Source organism: Myzus persicae, unplaced genomic scaffold, assembly GCF_001856785.1.
Source record: "Myzus persicae strain clone G006 unplaced genomic scaffold, MPER_G0061.0, whole genome shotgun sequence".
NCBI lineage: Eukaryota > Metazoa > Arthropoda > Insecta > Hemiptera > Aphididae > Myzus > Myzus persicae.
This window is the reverse complement of record NW_019101384.1, coordinates 16,790-37,307: the sequence shown is the minus strand read 5'-3', so window position 1 is coordinate 37,307 and position 20,518 is coordinate 16,790. Positions and strand designations below refer to the sequence as shown.

At 29.7% G+C, this 20,518-nt stretch overlaps 3 protein-coding genes across 3 annotated transcripts; 1 reads left to right on the top strand and 2 right to left on the bottom strand.

Annotated features, from left to right (window-relative positions):
* The first annotated feature begins 648 nt into the window (after positions 1-648).
* On the top strand, positions 649-2,445 carry LOC111028918 (tetra-peptide repeat homeobox protein 1-like). Its single transcript, XM_022307714.1, has 2 exons — positions 649-780; positions 1,252-2,445. Exons 1-2 carry the CDS (start codon positions 766-768, stop codon positions 2,206-2,208), a joined length of 972 nt encoding a protein of 323 aa, XP_022163406.1. The 5' UTR covers positions 649-765; the 3' UTR covers positions 2,209-2,445.
* Positions 2,446-7,326: 4,881 nt separating this feature from the next.
* On the bottom strand, positions 7,327-12,380 carry LOC111028923 (ATP-dependent zinc metalloprotease YME1 homolog). Its single transcript, XM_022307723.1, has 12 exons — positions 12,326-12,380; positions 11,826-11,978; positions 10,198-10,295; positions 10,022-10,112; positions 9,306-9,458; positions 8,757-8,886; positions 8,590-8,692; positions 8,301-8,526; positions 8,074-8,225; positions 7,854-8,000; positions 7,641-7,784; positions 7,327-7,458 (listed from the first exon to the last, which is right to left on the bottom strand). The coding sequence occupies exons 1-12, from the start codon at positions 12,378-12,380 to the stop codon at positions 7,327-7,329; spliced, it is 1,584 nt and encodes a 527-aa protein (XP_022163415.1).
* Positions 12,381-13,092: 712 nt separating this feature from the next.
* On the bottom strand, positions 13,093-15,108 carry LOC111028914. Its single transcript, XM_022307701.1, has 3 exons — positions 15,014-15,108; positions 14,322-14,444; positions 13,093-13,286 (listed from the first exon to the last, which is right to left on the bottom strand). The coding sequence occupies exons 1-3, from the start codon at positions 15,044-15,046 to the stop codon at positions 13,260-13,262; spliced, it is 183 nt and encodes a 60-aa protein (XP_022163393.1). The 5' UTR covers positions 15,047-15,108; the 3' UTR covers positions 13,093-13,259.
* Positions 15,109-20,518: the final 5,410 nt, after the last annotated feature.

The window sequence follows — 20,518 nt, the reverse complement described above, 5'->3', positions numbered from 1 at the left end:
TTATTTTTTTTATAGGTTCGACATATTAAGTATAAATTTATATAAATCCGAACCCTATAACGACAGTTCAATATATTACGGCGTATTATGTGATTGATTAAACTTCATCTATTGTTTGAAAAATACTATTTGACACAGACGCTGCTGCATAGTTGTCGAAAGGAATGCGTTTGCAGCCAATCTCGGTGGCCGTGGTGGCTTCAAAGCGGCATGATAAAAAAAAAAAAAAATAATAATAATAATAATAATGAACGAAAAAAAAATGGAAAAATATCGACTGAGAATCAAGACCATCACAACATAATAATAATAATATAAAGTATTGCTTAACGCGCGTCTCGGGGGATGGCGACGATATGAAGACCGCCGCCTCGCACATCTCTAATACGACACGACGTCTTCTTTGCGGACGGGAAAAAAAACTGGTCCCAAAAAAGTCGTCGCACGAGTTTCGCAATAACGACGTACACATTATACGTTTTTATGTGGGTATAGGTAATCCTGTAAACTTATAATGAACACGCGACACCGACCGATTTTCGATGCGGAGAAAGTGTCACCGGACGGCGGGAGGGGCAAAAACGAAAATTGCGCTCGGACGATTTATCTGTATTCATCAATTTTTGGGGAACGATCGACTGGTATATAAACCAGAGCCGGCTAACCGTTTGGCATCAGTTCATCTCCAACGATCCATCGCAGTATCCGATACAAAATACAAATTGTATACAGCTATATCGTATCTTCTGCAACTCAACTACCGCCATGGCTCAATTCAAGGTAAGAATCATAATATTATCGTAATAACGTATACAGATCGGCAACAAAAGAGTCGTCGATTGCTTCGCCAGATTACGAGGAGCTGAGAGCATTCTCGCAGAGAAAACTCTTAAGCCTCGTAAAATCGTAGCCAGATTTTGATGACTTTTTATTTTGTCTGAAATATGAAAACTTTATACAAGTAGCCGTAAACTCTGATTTAAAAAAATCTATTTTCAAAAGTTGTAATAAACGTCTAAATTGAGCACAAATTTTTGAGTATTTTTCTATATTAATATTTTAAGTTAATTTAAAAATCAGAGTTCTCTTTTATACACCTGCCCATATATATATATATAGTTTAGCTCCGATGCAACACATCCTTGTCCATAATGCGATTATCATACATATTTTGTATACACTACATCAATATATAGATATTGTAAGTAACCGGTCCTTTAGTTAATCGATGAACGATTTTACTTTTTTCAGGCATGCATCGTCGGTTTGGCATTGATCGGGCTCTGCGTAGCCGATACAGTCAAGACTGACACCAAGACCGCAACCAAACGAAGCGCCGATTTGTCATACGGTCTCCCATCTGCCTACTCCGGTCTGTCTTCCAGCTACGGTTCTGGTTACGGTTCTGGTCTAGGTCTATCTTCCGGCTACGCTTCTGGTTACGGTCTGTCTTCCGGATATGGTTCTGGTTACGGTCTATCTTCCGGATACGGTTCTGGTTACGCTTCCCACGCAGTGCCAGTCAAAGTGAGCCAATCCGATCATGTCGTTCCCGTCTCCGTGCCACAACCGTACGCCGTGCCAGTCACCCGTCACGTACCAGTGTCCGTGCCCCACCCCGTCCCAGTGTCCGTTCCAAGGGCCGTCCCAGTCAGCGTACCACACCCAGTCCCAGTCACCGTCGACCGCCCATACCCCGTTGATGTGCCACGCAGCGTGCCAGTCAGCGTACCACACCCAGTGCCATACCCAGTCAGCCGCCCAGTGCCATACGCCGTCCCACAACCGTACCCAGTCGAAATCCAACAACACGTACCAATCTCCGTCCCAACCCCAGTCATCGCACCAACTTACACTTCCGGATACTCTGGCGCTTCATCATACGGATCTCTAGGATACTCTGGATCTTTGGGATACTCCGGCGCTTCATCATACGGATCTCTGGGATACTCCGCTCCATCTTTCGGATCTTCATACGGATACTCCGCTCCGTCCTACGGATCTTCTTACGGATACTCCGCTCCGTCCTACGGATCTTCTTACGGATACTCCGCTCCGTCTTACGGATCTTCATACGGATACTCCGCCCCGTCATTCGGATCTTCATACGGTTCGTCTCACGGACTCTCGTCTCTGTCCTCTTACGGTGGATCGTCCTTGTCCGGTTTGTCTTACGGACACGGTCACTCCGAAGAATACAAGAAATAATAATCTTGCCAATTCTATATTGCAAATCGCTGAATCAGCGCCGAATCCGAAACCAACGCAAAATCTCACTCGTCGCACCCATCAGCAACCGTCGCCGTCTGTACCGCAGTACAGTTCTAACACTGTCTGCGTTATTCGCGGAGACGAAACAGCTGCCGCCGCTCATTAAATCATATTATTATTTTATTAATACTATACTGACGTGTATATAAATATATATATTGTATATTATATCAACCGGCTGGATAACGTTTTATATTTTCACATACCTATACCTTCGTATAATATTGTGTATAATATAAATATATGTATGGTTCAGAACGGTCGGTCGTATACGATATTATATTATATTACACTCATTTTATTATTTTATATAGCTAATATTATCATCATCATCATCATTATTATATTATTATTATTATTTTTGTTATTATACGTTATATTAAGTGTTAGCGGATGTAAATGCATAATATTATGTGCAGTATACAAAAGCAAACATTTCATTTTGTCTTAATAAAACTCAAAAACAAAATTTAATACAATAATACAGCTGTTTGTGTTTATTGACGAATATGTTTATATTATATATATATATATATATCGTTATTACTTATTACTCATAGGTAATGGTTACCTGCCTATAATATGTTGATGTCATATTACGTGTTAAACTTATACTACCAATGTTCTGTGAGATGGATGCAGAAATAATATTGTAATGTATATTATGATAAATGTTATACACATATTGGATAGTGCATGCGTGTACAACTATCAATAACAATATATCCAGTCACATGGGCCATCTTGTGAGTTGTGACCCTTATTTGTTTCTCAAAAACCATTTGATATTATTTATTGTACCGAAATTCGTCAGTAGTACAAGGTACTCCATAGTAGGCATATAAAATAAATAGGTACCTAAATATATATTATTTATCCAGTTTTGGATTTATAAGGTATATTATTCTAAGTAGACGTAGACTATAGACCACCCTATACTCAGTTGGTCAGTTTTAAATTATAATTATAATTATACATTTTTAGGTGTGCTTTAGGAGTTAAAAGTTTACTAAAATGTTTAATTTATATCAACATGTCATCAATAAAGGAAAAAAACTGCAGTCACATATAAATATTAAATATATTTTAAAATATATTATATAAATTTTAAATCATTTAAAATAATTTAAAATATTTATATACATTTTTTTATTTGTTGATTTGCGTATAAATGATAATATTAATAGTTAGTGTGTAGTAACTTGTTATGGTTATTCAAGACTTTCCATAAAAATAAATATTACGAATCGAAATAAGTAGTTTACCGATAACCATCACAAAACTATACTTCCGAACACGTATGATTGTATGAATGTATATGTTATATACATATGTAATATGTTAACATATTAACAATAAGTATTAGAAAATATAACACTAAATATACATTCAGCTACCCACCTATAAGATGAGGTATTATTAAGAGGACGCCCCATTCACATCTTCGTCTCGTTCAAGTGCGAAACACTGCAAATTGATGTTCATAACTTCACTGTTCATGTTTAATTTAGTTAATTTTAATATTAAAGTGAATTGACCAATTGAAAGGTCATAATATGAAACTTAAAGATAAGAGAACCTATATTATGTAAAGCCACTCGTAGGTTGTTGTTAATATTTTAATTTTAGATTCAGGCTATATGCCTATATTGACTATAGGCCATATATAGGCTATTGCGTAAAAAGTTACAGTGTTTCAAGATGTTCATAACTTGTTTAAAAATTTAAATACCAATGAAAATTTACGAAATTCTTTGTATAGATCCAATAGTAGGTACGTATGTATATGATGGTGTCATAATGGTTTTAGATCCAAGGATACTTGTATTTTTATTGGTAAATACGATGGTTCAAACGAACATAAGAAAGTCAATATCTATCGATTTGAAACCGTTTGAATGTCATCAGACTAAATAATACCATTAAATTTGATAATATTTTGGACAATATTCACTCATAATATTAAGAGGAACCTATACACACGCATGTGTTGTCTCCGTCTACAGGTGCGTAACATAGTAAATTTAAAATTACCTATGTATACTTACCTACTCAATATAACATTGTATCTTGTTCATTTATACTTACCAAAATTACAGTAGGTATAGTACTGTAATTGTAGTCAATAATATTTAATCCAGATATAGACACTTTTGTTGAACTATACAAGGTTTATAATTTCTGCAGACGTTAAATTCCATGCATTTTATATATTATAAATCAATGGTAGAATAATATAGACATTATAAGTCTATAACTACCTATCTATATACTAACAACTAACAACACGTTTAAACATTGCGTACCTATGAATTTATTATAACACAAGGTAATTACTTATTTCTTGTAAAGGCTGGTTGTATTATATAGGTAGGTAGTTTAGTAGTTACCTATGCCCATTTAGGTAGCGTTGTCTTACCCGTTTCCGAAATCGTGATATTAATAAATAATAACTTCAGTTAATTGCATTACTTACGGGATTAAGATTTTTGACGCTCTGCAGGATAGTATATAGGATATCCGATATGGAGGAATGAGGATACCTCTTCTAAATGAATTCCACAGTATAAAAATACTATAATAATATTATATACGGCTACATTACGTATTGTAGACAGATTGTCTGCCAACTTTCTTCGTTTGGAAAGTAACGTTTGACTATAAAGGTATACTTACTTAATACATTTTACACATATAAAAATATCATCGATGTATAATAATAGGTGCAATTATTATTATGGTCTTTGTTTGTTTGTATGTATCTACCTAACACAATGTTTAGGCATATAGTTTGCACCTAAATACCTATGATATCATGATTTAAGAGAATAAAAGCTGCAATACCGTTCCGAAAGTTTTTTTGTTCTATATCAACTAAATATAAAATATACAACCCCTCTGTGGCGGCACCCTTCTGTAAAAAATTGTATTAAGATTTAAGACCTTATATGCTACAAGGTCCATGATTTGGACATGCTTAGACCACCCCATGAACATTTTTAGATTTTTTTTTTTTTGAAGGTAAGTACTATTAATATTAATATTAATTATTTAAGTACAGAGGTGCAATCAGAATTTGTCGGTCGGACTTAGTTTCGAAGTTATAGCCTTTGGAAGTTTTTTTTCTCATTCACGCGTCACTCTAGCTTACTGAGGATTACGAATATTGATGTTTTTTTTTTCGATACCTACTTATGTAGGTACTTCGACGAGTTAAGAATGGTGGTGCAATCAGAATTTGTTTTCCGGACTGTCAAGTGAAGTCAAATCTCCGGGAATATAGTAACGGAAATATAATTGTTTTTTTTTAAATATTGATCAATGTTCCAGGCTTATATTAAACTTTTAGTTGTAAATGATCCAAATGACAAATATTTTATGTCCAAAAATATTGCAGCCTACAGGAGAATAACTTTAACTAATAAGTTATACACTTAAATTTCACTATGAAATATGAGTAATATAAATATTTATTATAATGACTCCCTTCGACTGCCGGACCTCTCGTTGGAGGGAGGCTCGGCCCCTAAGACCCCCGGGGGCCGGGGCTATAATACCTAGTCAACTTGCTGGAGGGGAGGGAGATGAGAAACTCGTTCGTGGTCTCGGAGGGGGAAAGTATATTGTATATATATATACCCTTCGGGCAGACAGATGTCCTGACAAGAAAACTTAACCTTGTTAGTTAAAGTAAAACAAGTATAGCATGGCTACCTTTGCCTACCGGCTCCGGTCGCCAAATTCAAGAAACCTCCCTTCGCCTACTGTCAACGGTCGCCAGACTCGATGGTCAGTTAAAACAACATAAGTATATTAAAGTGGCTCCGGTCGCACAACTCGAGGTCCTACGATTCTCTCGTAACATTGCCATTTAAACGTGATAAAGTGATAACCGTATCGTAGAGCTCACTTGCGTAAACAACCCAAAATTACATACTTCTGAAGGCCATAACTTCGAACTAAGTCCGACTGACGAGTTCTGATTGCGCCATTGTAATATAAAGAAGTTCCAAAATAAAAAAATCGAAAAATTTTCATGATTTGGTTAGGTGCATTTTAGTCAAATGGTAAATAGTAACCTGGTCAGGCTGGTGAATTTACAAATAAATCTAAGTAACAAAAACCGATTTAATTCGAGCTTCCATTATTGCGTTTTATCATGCATTTAACTAAAAGCTGGGTTAACTGCAGTCGTGTGTCGTGTCATGTCTATCAAATCGCATTCTGATTGAATGTTGTCGGTATCGTGTAATAACCAAGTTGCAACCAACTTATATCAAGGAGGAAATCCTATAGCGGTAAAAGTTGGACAATTTTTTCAATAAAATAAATATATATGTTTAGGCATAGAAAAATGTATATACAATTTAAAAAAAAAAATTGACTTTGTTTATATTTACATTACTTTTCTTGTAATAAAATAGCAATACCGTGAATGCTATACTATTGCGAAAATATTAAATATTATCATTTCCTCTGATATATTATGATTTCATATTTATTAAAAATAAAATATTTAAATTAATACAATTTTCACAGTATATTTTGAATGTTATGAAATTCACTTCAAAATTAAATGAATATTTCTTATTTGTTATCAACAAAAGCTCTATTAAAAAATAAAATTGAATTGTTAAATTTCAGAAATTTCCCTTAAGAAATATCTTGAATATAAAATTTCTGAAATCATTCATCACTAATCATGAATGATAGGTGTCATTATAGGTTTATATTTAAAAACAAATAATAACAAAAGTTAATTTTAATTTTGGATATTTAAGGCAGGCACTATGGATATACTATAATTAATTAGCAAGTTTTTGAAATATATTTATTTAGTCTGTTATTAATTGTTCTTTTGAAATTGTTCATATAACTAGTATAGGTGCGATGCCTAAATTAAATACCAAAATTTAAAATTGATTGTACTAACAATAAATATAATAATATAGTATATATATTCAAAAATAAAAAAACCTAAGTGTTTTTTTTTGTACTTATATTTTTATTAGGAAAAACATGAGTCTTAATAACAAAAATTATAACTTTATGCCATTATTCTTTCTTATTTAAAAGTGCTTTAACGTTTTCTGCATCTAATGTTTCATACTTAAGTAATGCTTCAGCCAAAAGCTTATGTTCTTCTTGGTGAACAATTAATATGCTTTTTGCACGTTCATACGATTCCTAAAGTGTATATAAAAAAATTATATTTAATTTAAATTTAAAACTTAATCAATTAATATAATAATAATATTATGAATATTATATGATGCATTTAAATAATAATAACTACTGAAAAGATTTAGTGGTACAAATTAATATAGCTATCATACTTTATTCAAAATTTTAGATACAAAGATTTTTACCTGCAAAATCCTTTTGATTTCATCATCAATGAGTTCATTTGTAGCTGTACTTAGATCATTTGACTGAGACTCGTGATTACGAAGCCCAACTTTTTCAGACATTCCAAGTTCTTTCACCATTCTAGTCGCTATATTAGTAGCTTGCTAAAGAATAATTCAACAATAGATTGATTACATCAAATTAATAGGTACAAATATTAGAATTTAACTAACTTTTAAATCATTTGAAGCTCCAGTTGTAACTTTTTCAGGACCAAATATTAATTCTTCAGCAGCACGACCACCCATCATTGTATCCATTAAGGCTAACATTCTAGCTTTAGTTACATGGTATTCTTCTTTTGCTGGTATATATGCAGTCTACAAAAAAATAATTTAGAATAGAATGAACGTTGCAAACAATAAAAGTTATGTTAAAGTAAACAATATATACATGGCCTAATGATGATCCTCTTGGCATTATTGTTACCTTATGAAGTGGATGAGAATCTTTAGTGAAATATGCAACAATTGCATGTCCGCTTTCATGGTACGCAGTTATTGTATTTGCTTCCTCATCAGGAATCTTTGTTTTTTTTTCAGGCCCTAAATTTGATTATGTACAAATTAAATTATTATAAATTCATAGGATATTATTATTTTAACACCAAAAACAATTACCCATTAATATTTTATCCCTAGAAATTTCCAAATATTTCATAGACACAGTTGTAGCTCCATCACTTGCGGCTTTTACAGCCGCTAAGTTTACCATATTTTCAATATCAGCACCAGTAAAACCACTAGTTCCTCTAGCCAATAGATCTACATCAATGTCTTTGTTAAGTATTTTCTTAAGATATAAATCTATTATTTGTTTTCGCCCCTCATAGTCCGGATAAGAAACCTAAAAAAATTTGTAAATAAAAAAAAAGAATTTATGTATTTATTATATTTATTTTCAATTCACATAAACTTCAATGTCAAAACGACCTGGACGAAGCAAAGCTTGATCCAAATCCTCACGTCTATTAGTAGCACCAAGTACAATAATGTTTTGATTTTGATGAAACCTAGTAGAAATAACAAATATTTATTAAATAATATAAGTAACACAACATTTTACACATAATTTACCCATCCATTTCAGTTAGTAACTGATTTATTGTTTGATTTGAGTATGGAGCACCATAATTTGATCTTTTTGCACCAACAGAATCAATTTCATCAATAAATATAACACAAGGCGATTTTTCTTTTGCCGCTTCTAAAATTAAATAATTATGTAATGAAGACAAAAAAATATTACAGATGTATACATTAAAAAATTTATCAATATTTTATTATAACATAAAAATGAAGACTAATAACAATGCAATTATAATAAGTTATTATGGAAATGTTTAACTAGTTTATTGTAAATCCTGAGATTTAGATTAATATCTATACAACAATATTGGTCATGTAAAAAGATTTTAATGCATAGCTTTGAGAAATTCTATTCTAGTTGGTTGTTCGTGATGTGTAATTATTTAAGAATTTAAGTAACATAACAAGCCATATCTCAGAATATATAATTAAATAGTTTAACAATAGTTATTCAGGTACAACATAAATTCAATTTTAAATCTCTAAAAAATTGTAGCAGAAAGATGAGTATGACTGAACAAAATATTAAATGCTTACTAAAAAGATCACGAATTCGCATAGAGCCTTGTCCGACTAAAATACCATTAAATTCAGAGCCAGCCGCATACAGAAATGGCACTCCAGCTTCTCCGGCAACAGCTCGAGCTAATAGGGTTTTTCCAGTTCCCGGAGGTCCAACAAGTAATACACCTTTAGTTTATAATAATAAGCAATAAATATCAATATAATTTGACACATTTTTTCTTTGTTTTTTTAGATGAAAACAAAGCAGAGGTATCTTCAATTATAAAATGTTTTCAGCTGATAGGTACTAAATTTTGAATGAAATTCTCATTTTTTTTTTTTTTTTAGAAAATATTTGGTGACTGATTCTTATTAGTTAAGTTGATGATGAATCAAGATTAATAAAAATTTAACTTTTTTAATATCTTTTATAACAATTTGAATAATATAGATATTGTATTACAATTTTATTAAATTATTCTAAATCATGAAATTTAAGTCAAACAGTCATAACAATTAGGTACCAAATAAAAGGCAAATTTGAAGTTTTAAAATATTTTAGTTATATATGATTTTAGATTAAAAATAATTGAAATTTTATACGACTATATTATTTATATGCAAGTCTAATGATACTTTTTTTTTGTTTCTTATGTGTATTAATGAACAGTACCTACTCGTTAACATTAACTCATAAGTAGTATAATTTTTAAGAATAGTTATGTTACTTTTAAATATTTATAAAATACCTTTTGGTAACTTTCCACCTAATGAAGAAAATTTAGTTGGATTTTTAAGAAATTCTACAATATCTCTCAACTCTTGTTTAGCTTCATCTACCTGAGAAACAAAAATAAAACAGTGTAAAATAAATACATTTGATTAAAATAAACTTACTTTATTATTTAATTAACAATAAACTTACTCCTTTAACATCATTAAAAGTCACTGCACTTGTAGTATTGGTACTTTCATCAAAATTTCCTTCAACCTTGACTTTTGTCTTAACCTCTGTAATTAAATCTAAAAATAAATCAATGAATATAACAAAATTAACTTAATCTAATAGCTTATACATTATCTACTAAGTAATTAGTACTGGTCACTACTGCTTTCTTTTCATCTTCATAATTAAGACATTTTTACAAACACATGCTTAACAAAGAATCAAGGAGCAGACATTTTTTTCTTAGAAAACTAATCAAATTAAATTTACCTAAGATCTAACTAAGTATACCATGTATCTAAGGAATATGATTAAGAGTACGCTATACCCGCATGTATTGTCTCCGTCTTACAAGAGCGTAACATATCAAATTTTACATTCAGCAGATCACGTTTAGCTCAGTTGGCTTAAAAATTAGATTGAATTGACCTCGTATTAAAATTAAAGGTAATATTATTACGGGGGGTTTTTCATAGGCTTTTTATTATATTTTAATTTTAAAGGTAGTTATGAGTATTTAAAAATTATAAATTGTTTGTACAACTCAAAATACTCATAACTCCCTTTAAAATTAAAATATAATAAAAAGCCCATGAGAAGCCCTCCGTAATAATATTACCTTTAATTTTAACACGAGGTCAATTCACTCTAATTTTAAAGCTAATTGAGCCAAACATGATCTGCTGAACGTACAATTTGATATGTTACGCTCTTGTAAGACGGAGACAATACATGCGGTCATAGCATCCTCTTAAGAAACAAATCAACATTTTATGTTTTAGAATGGAATTATCAAATTGAAAGAACTGTAGTATTTATGACAGAACATACCGGGACCTTTATCAATATTATACTTAACATACCATGCTGGATTTAGCTTGGTTTATAAATTACCGCACCTAATTTACTAATAACACAAGTTTAAAAGGTGTTATTTACTGCTTCATAGTTATATTTATTCCATTATGCAAGGAATGTTTGTAATATTTTTTATATAGATTGCTTTTCTTACATAAAAGTATAAAAAATGAATCACACAATGAAAGCCATTTAATTTTACATTGGTTTTGGTACTTTTATCTTTTGTAAATTCAGAAAATTGATTTTTCTAATTTTACTGCAAAACTATCTTCCTTTACCATACTTAACACGTTCACTGCAGATGAAGCCAAATTGTGTCATTTAATAATGTATGTATATTGTATATGCTGAAGAACTGCCAATTTTTTTCAGCATCACAATAAGTAGAATAATATATTATACTATACAGAGAATATCAGACATATCTTTGATCTTACTATAAAACATCCTTTTAAACTTCTTTTAACATTATATTATACTCGAAACATTGATAAAATTGGCGAAAACCGTAGAATATGTAAAATCCCTATTTTTAATTTAATTTGTTAAATTTCTTCTCAGAATTTGCCAGACATATTTTTTTTTTGTATTTTCATCTAAAATTTTGTTAACTAGGGGTTAATACTTAATAGTATCATATTTAGAAATATTGACTGCTGCACATTTTTGAGTTTATTAAAATAGTTATTTAAGCTTAGTCTATGAATACAAATATAATTTAGTGTATTGACATAAATATATATTACCAGATATAGGGATAAATGTAGTAAGTATCAATCCAATCAAAAATCCATTACTAAAATAGTCCAAAAATGTCCACCATTTTTGAGATTTGGTAGTATTTCCTTTTTGGTCTTTTGCTACATGTTTTTTATTTGTATTTCTATTCTTTAATAAGTCTGTAAAAAATGTATTCCTGACTATCATAAATTGTAATTCATAATTTAATTTAAAAATTATCTAGTGGTCTAAATTCAATAAATATACTTATGCATCTTAACTGAAAACTACTATTATTTATCTTTCCATTTATTAGAATCTATGCCTGAAAACATGGTAACTGAAAAATAAAGTTCTGTGGCAGAGAGGGGTTCCAACATTTTTCTATATGAATACTGTATACTTAACAATGTTATGTTCAAAATATAAAATCTCTTGTTAAATTTTTAAAAAAATGTTTGGGAGTATCTAGAGTATTCGTCCACCTCGCAACCAGTTACTGCATTGACTAAAAATAAATCAGTACCTTTCAAATCACTTTCTTTAAGAAGTAATAGCATTTCTCTTAAGCGATTTGTCATTTTATTGTTTCTCTTACAAGAAATACGTTCAGTTTTAAAGCTTCTTAATTGAACATCTATAGTAAAATGTTTATATTAGTACATTTTCAAACAACATTTTTAGATAATATTTATTACATGTATAACTAAGTCACATAAGCTATTACATAAGAAAACTTGTAATAAATTATTTTAAAATTATCATTTCTTTAATTCTAAGTTAATCTTATTGTATTAAATGTTTGCATTTTTTGTAAAATAACAGACGTGGGATTTTCAAGTAGTCAAAATTATATTACTAAATAATAATTACACAATAGCTGCATTATAAAGAAAAAAAAACAAAAAATAGTTAAGTCTCTAAAGTAAAATCATATTTATAAAAAAGGAAATAGGTCAAATCACTGCTGTATATTAGATGTCAAGTGTACATCATTATTGAGGAGTAAGTCACTATAATGTACCTATGTGTTAAATTACTAATTAAGATTATTATTCTTTAAAAAAAAATCTATGTTCAAATTTAACTTAATGATAATAATAAAAAAAACTTAAATACACAATAACACAAAAAAAAAACATAAATCATTGTAAAATCAATAAATTAATAGAACAATACAAATAGTAGGTTATTGTTTTTTTATATATGAATAAAATAGAAACTGACTGGAACACTCTATGGACTAAATTGTCAACTATTATTATAAATAAAGAATAAATTAAATACCTGTTAAATAAGGTCTAGGACGATGTAAGAAGTGTTTAGCTGACAAATCATGTGTACTTGATACAATTAAAATATGATTGTTTGTATTATCAACAGTGTGGTGGCATTTTAGATCAAGTTTTTTATTCAATGTTTTTTGCAACAAGCGTACAATATATTGATGTTTTTTCACATTACAATGAACAATAGAATATTTGGGCCTGTTCATTAAATATTCATCAACTTTTTCAACAGTTATATTATTATCTAAAATCTAAATATTTTTAAAATTAATGTACTTATTTTAAGAGAATTATAATAAATTCAACTATAAAAGAAATTGAGAAGTATTAAATAATAATTGTTGTCATAGACCTTATGTTGATAAACTGGCATTTTATACACTCTGATTGATTAAAGATAGATGCTCTGGTAGTAGTACATATTACAATTAAATACATAAACATAACTATGGGTGGACATTGATCACCAAGTCATTTAATCTCGCCCTCTATGTTTGACCACGCATAATGTTACTAATATAGATAGGGCCCTATGAGTAGGGTCTATAAGGTCTATGTTTGTCGTGCAACACCAGCATAACATTCTTTTGTACGATCATCATTTTCAAAAAAACAATTATAAAAGGTAATAATTAGGAACTAGAAATAGGTGCAAAATGAATTCTTTCTACTACACTTTAAAATAATGCTTTCCAACAAGTTATTTCTCTTATACACACACATCAACGATTTTAATAGTGAAACTTGTATTTTACAGTTGTTATTTTTCAAGTAATTTTCATTAAACATGAATCTATCTTTCATTCATAAATTATAATTTGAAGAAAAAATAAAGTATATGAGTAAACACATTTTACAAAAACCAGGCCAGGATATCTGTAAATCATATTTTATAGGCTTATACCTAATTAAAAACATTAAGTAGTTTTATTTCTTGCTATTTCTCCAAACCTCAATAATAATGTAATAGTTGAAAAACAGAGGTATTTGGTTTATATTGTAATGTGAAAGTGTATTAATCAAAATATACAATCTACACCTGATCATTAAAAAAAAAATATTGTATAGGGCGTGTTACCTAAATTAGGATATTCATATTTAACCTCGTTATTACTTTATATCAGGTCGTTTTATTTAACTTCAATATTTTGATCATTATTTAAAGATTTGTTAGAGCTCTCAGTTTTTAACTGATAGGTATTAATATATTTTTTTTAAATAATATGAAATTACCATTTTAGCATAATCTGGCAGTATTATATCATCGACAGTGTTGTTTTTGACATCAATTTTATTTTGTTTCAAATTAAACTTCTGGTCTTGAATAGTGATTCTAAGTGGAAATGCAGCAGTTACCTGAAATATTAAAGTATATTAACAATAGGTAATTAATATAATGACGTAAATATTTAATAACCGTTAATTACCCAAACATTAATAAATACCTAGTGAATCATTATGAAGCTAGAATAAAATAAATCACAACTGTATATTTCAAATTTATTATAATAGGTAGTTAGGTAAATGTAAATATCGCATAATAGATATTACTCAACATGACAATACCCTAAGTAAGTAAGTAGGTAATTATTTGGGGAAAATGGTTTAAAAAAAATAAACGCCTATTGAATTTTGCCAGCAAACAATTGAAAAAGTAAAACTTAAAGAATACATTTTTTTTCTTGTTTCATACATAATATTCTAAGTTTTATAGTCTACATATTAATAACTATAAATTGTAGTCTTATGTTAGGTACCTACCTAACCTATTTTACATTTAACATACCCAGCCCAAATTAGAGAAAAATATTGATCATTGATGTAAACATCTTATGGCTGTCTACACCTACACACTGAACCAATAATAAATGTATAATTTCATATTGATCATTATATATTTTTGGTTGTAGCAACTAGCAACTCACCTGCGTAGGTATGGTAAATACTCGCGCGAACATGTCAGTAGGAATCCGAAGCGGTTAAGGGTAGTGGGTAGGGGAGATTGTGGTAATTTGTCGAGACCGGTAAGATGATGAATTGATATTTTTTAACAAAATACAAATTATGCATATCTAAGGATATTAGTTACAAATTACGAACATGATGTTACGAACAACTTATTTCTCGATATCGAGGTTAATCTGAGAAGAATTCACAGATATGTATATTAAACATTGTTTAATATACATATCTGTGGAAGAATTAAATATTATTTTACACAGATATATTTAATATTTATCTGTGTATTTTATCAATGATTCTGTGTCCTTGCGTTTTGATAAACGTTTTTGGTACATTTACTGTACATTTACTAGATTTCCGAAGTAGGTACCTACCATAAGTTTAATTACTAAATCTATTTTATACTTTAGAAATTACATGTTATAAGCTATATTTTGAATATATTTGTGATAAATATAACAAACTTCTGTACTTATGTGCTGATGGACAATTAAAATGTTTAATAAACATTTATGGGGCAAGATGACATTATGTTGTTATTTGGAATTTTGATTGAATAAATGTTAAAGACTTGTTTGAATTTATTTGATCATTATTTATCGCGATAACATTGACGTGTCCGCATGGGCACAATGTCAGTTTTTGCCTTACGTGTGTGTGTGTGTGTGGGGGGGGGGGGGGGGCTATCCATATATAGTGATACATAAAATAGACTAGTGTGCCCCCCCCCAACACACATCAATATACATTACCTGTACAATATACAACAAGATTTATTTAGAATTTATATTTAATAATTTTCTTACTTATACATTTTTGATTTTTCCCACTAGGTACTATAATTAAACACTAACCTAACCTAACCTAACACCATACATATTTTGTATTTACTAAGTAATAAGATCATTAAAAAGCCGGTAAGTGGGTGACGCTTTGCTGTACAGTAGGTTACAAGTGGTTCACTTGATGACTTAATGGATAGTGTTAAATTTAAATTCAATGATATAGGTAGGTAATATCATTGACAACTGTATACGAAACACGAATCTGAGCGAAGACTGGATATTTTATATTATGTATAAAATTGTTATTATTACTACTGTAGTCGGTAGGTTGAATTAATATTATTTGAATATTTTGCATTCTGTCTTAACTTAAGGCGATTGAAAGATTTGTATTGCTGGATTATCTTGGGGGGGGGGAACAAAATGATACCTTTGCACCTCCCCCCTTCCCCGCAATTACATAACTGGTGTCTGGTCTTTACAGTATTTACAGTTATGATGTTTTAAGAAGCAGAATACATCAAAATGATTGATGCTATATTGGTTAATACAACCCTGAGGTGGGAGGGATAGAGGCGAACTCCTAATCGAGAGGTCTGTCGAACCTCGATTTTTGTGACTGGACACAAATATTAACTTTTAAGTGATAAAATAATTGCAAAAATAGTTATTATAGCTATTAGCAAGGCTTATTGTAGGCAGTGGAGCAACAAGGGCTAAAATGTTGGGTCACCCAACTTGAGTGTATGCCCCACCTGATATTACATGAAAAGTAACCTATGGGGGTGTTATCCCATATACATTCACTTAATAATATAAAAAAATTACTAAAAAGAAGGTGGGCAAGTGGGTAGGTACTTCAATCTTCAATACTGAACAGTATAGCTGTCGACTGTCGAGTATATCATTGTAATAAATGTGTTGAATTTAAATTCAATGATGAATGGAAAATGCTAGTATAAATATTTTTTGTGAAAATTTTAAGTGTCTGCAATTATTAGTTTTTGAATTACACACAAAAAAAAAATTAAGTTTGCGTAAAAATTAACATTATTCGTTCATTTTTTTGTTTGTTTTTTCTAACGTTTACAAAAAAATAAGATTTACAGTTGAATTTTAAAAGGTTATTACTATTTTAGAAAACAATTGAATAGTATATTCTGTGGCACTTTTAAATGGTTTGGGGTTAGGTGCTAAGCCCCCCCCCCCCCAGTTGCGCTTATGAGTATAGCATAAAGGCCATTTAAAGGGAGATAAATATTAAATAGAGCGTTGTATGACTTCGTAAAAATCACAAAGTAGCAAATTTCATTAAGTAATAACTTCGAAACTGACCTCCAAATTATAACTTCACCCTCGTTTTCGTTATAACTAACTGCACAAGTTGGAAAAAAATTGCAAAGAACAGTGTTTAGTAGCTTAACGAGTTCCCAGGTTCAGTTTATTAAATAGGCATTATTTATTTTCATAATTTTTAATATTAGGTACTAGTGTATTACCTCTCCGAGCTCAATGGGAAATACCCCTAGAGTTAGCTGCAAGTAGCAAGTGGTCACGAATTTCGAAGTTGGAGTCGTTAAAATTGTAAAAGTCGCATCTGTAGGTTGTTAGTTAAGACCCAAAACTCAAAAGTTAAATGAGGTGATTTTGATGGTTGAAGGTGATTTGGTGATAAGGAATTGTAATAAGGCTTGTCTATTTGGCGATTGACGATCACATTTAAAAGGCAGTAATATTTGAAAGACGAGTTTAAGTGTCTAGAAATCTCTCACACCCATGGAAATTGGTATTTAAACGGGCTTGATACTTGATGCGGTCCAGTCTTGTGCTTTTATGAAAGTTGAACAGCGTAAATCTGAAAGCCGTGTGGTAATCATGTTACCATTTGGTACGTATTTAAAACTGTTAAAGATACACTTTCCAGTACTTCGGATTTTGATCAATGTATCGGCATGTACCTATATTGGTACATACTACTTACTGTTAGTGCCGTCATTGTAGTACATTTTAAAACATATTAAATATTTTTTCTATCATATTTCTGCGATTTAACTTGTACAAAATGAATAGGTACTTATGAACTAATGAACAACTAAAAAAATTTTTGAACACATATTGTTCATACTAAATACTTAAACTATTATTATCTTGTTCGTTTTAAAAAAATAATTGATGATACAATTTTTTAAGTTTCTGATTGCCTCATATGATATTTTCTATCATCTTGACACGGATAAGAGATTACACTTACCGTAATTCATATTTTTGGTAAAGCAGGGCAAGTTAACCAATTATTTTAAATTTTTAACTAGTTTCACTTGATTTATCTTAAAAAAATGAATTTAATTAAGTTAATGCAATTTAAAAATATAAACTAATTGGTCATTTGAAAAGTTAACTAAGTTGGTTTATGAAGTTTAAATAACAACTCAGTTATTGCAGGTTGGATAAATTCATTTTTAACTACAGGTAGGTACCTACATAAAATCTTAATACTTCATCACAAATATTATAATTTTATTTTATTTATAATATGTAAAGGAATCTTCTTGAAAAGGTCAATTTTCGATATGAATGAATAGTAAAAATCGTAAACCAGAAAATGTTTTGATTAATATATGATAGAAATACAGAGGAGTTAATTATAAATATTATTATATGAAACACATATACAAACAATATTTTTGATTTGAATTAGCATTAATATTTATGTATTAAGTCTATTTTGATCAACAGTTATTGATAATAATAAATTGAATATTCCTTTAAAGTTTAATTAATTTAATAATTTGATATGAATATATGAAACCTTTCAAGGGGAGATGGATATTGGATATGCCACTGTAGTAAAGTACCTAGTATTCAAAACTCATAGGCTGTCATATCTACTTACTGTACCTAATTAAAAAATACTCTCTCATTTCCTCCGCTCTTCGAATCCCTGCCTTACTCTCTCAATGTTTTGAGGCTGATCTTTATTTAATCTATTCACTTCTTGAGGATCTCTTGATTCATCCAATTTGCTCTCTGCTATCTCACTCCTTATTCCTACTAGAAACTATTTCCTTTTTCAATTACCGTAAAAATGTAAGACTTGCGGTCAGAATGTTACGTAGTCTCAATTCAACTTAGTCTCGGTCACTTTTTTGACAATCAATGTTATACTAAGTTAAAACAATCTAATCACTGCATTTAAATTATTGCCTATTATGACATAAACTAATAAATTAATAATCATAATAAATAATAGACTCCTGCTTTGAATCATAGACCATCACCGACACATAAGACATGTATTGATAATCTGGACAGGAATAATGTATAGGCAGACTAGATGCCACACTGATTTTAAATTTATAATAAATCAAACAGAAGAGCAACAAGGGCAACTATAGCAGTAGCCCCACCTGATATTACATTAAAAGTAACCCGCGGGGGCTTATAATATTATAGTTCAGTGCATAAAAATTATGTACAATAATAGTACCAATGTACCAATATAATTTGTTCCCTTAAAAACAATACAGGCATATAGCTAATGATATTACCATATATATCATAGGGAATACAAAATAATTGTATACTTTAAATAAAAATAAGAATTACAGTTGAATAATTTTAAAAGGTTTATTAATATTTTAGGAAACAATTGAATAATTTAGTGATGGGATAGGGGCGAAGCCCCCCACCCACTTCTTAGTTATGTGTATCTTCTGGAAACTCACTTCCCACAAGATAACAAGTTTTATATACCTTCTTATGATTTTTTGAATACAGATTGTTATTATATTCTCTGGTAATTTATTCACACAAAAAAATTAAATGTATAAGTATAGTATAAATCACACATTTTTTTTTTCATTGATCAAGGAATATATTCACAAGAAAAACTAGGATATAATGTCAAATCTCCGGCATATATTGTATTAAAGTATTTCAAGAATGAAGATTATAAAATATTTTTCACAACTTCAATTTGGTATTAAAGTGTTAAGAAATATATGAGATATACAAAGAAAGAGGACATTAAACGCAATAGCTTTATTTGATATTGAAATAGATTTTGATGAACTCTTCAATCACTTAATTTGAGAAATATTATAAAGAATTTTGCTAGTCTAAAAACAAGAAAAACAATTTCTAAAGTTTTTTTTAAGCTTAATATAACTATATTCTCATAGAAGCACCTTAGAAATCTTGCATAGTGTAATATTTTTTCTTAATCGTGTTCTAGGAACAATAATGTAGTATATATAAAATATTAGGAATAATATACAATGATATTTCAAGTATGCTCAACCACATTTTTCCCTTTAATAGTACATTTATTCAAATTCTGATTTCAAAATTGTTATACCATACCTAGAGTAAAATCCATATTTTTCAAATGTCTAATATTTTTTTTACTGCTTGAGAAGTGTCCTGTGGCAATACAAACTTCTATTTTTCAAATGAGCCCCCCCCCCCTTATTTTTTTGCAAATTATTTAGATGGTGATTTTGTTGAAAACCAATATATCAAAATCAAAATTATAAAGAGTAGTTTCTGAGTTGTAAAGAGTCTGTACTAAAGAAAATAATCCTTAAAAATGGTTTTATAAAAATAAAAACTGTATGTGATATCAGATGTAGTATTTAATACTTTATCATTTTTACATTTATACTGACAAGACAATAGTAATTA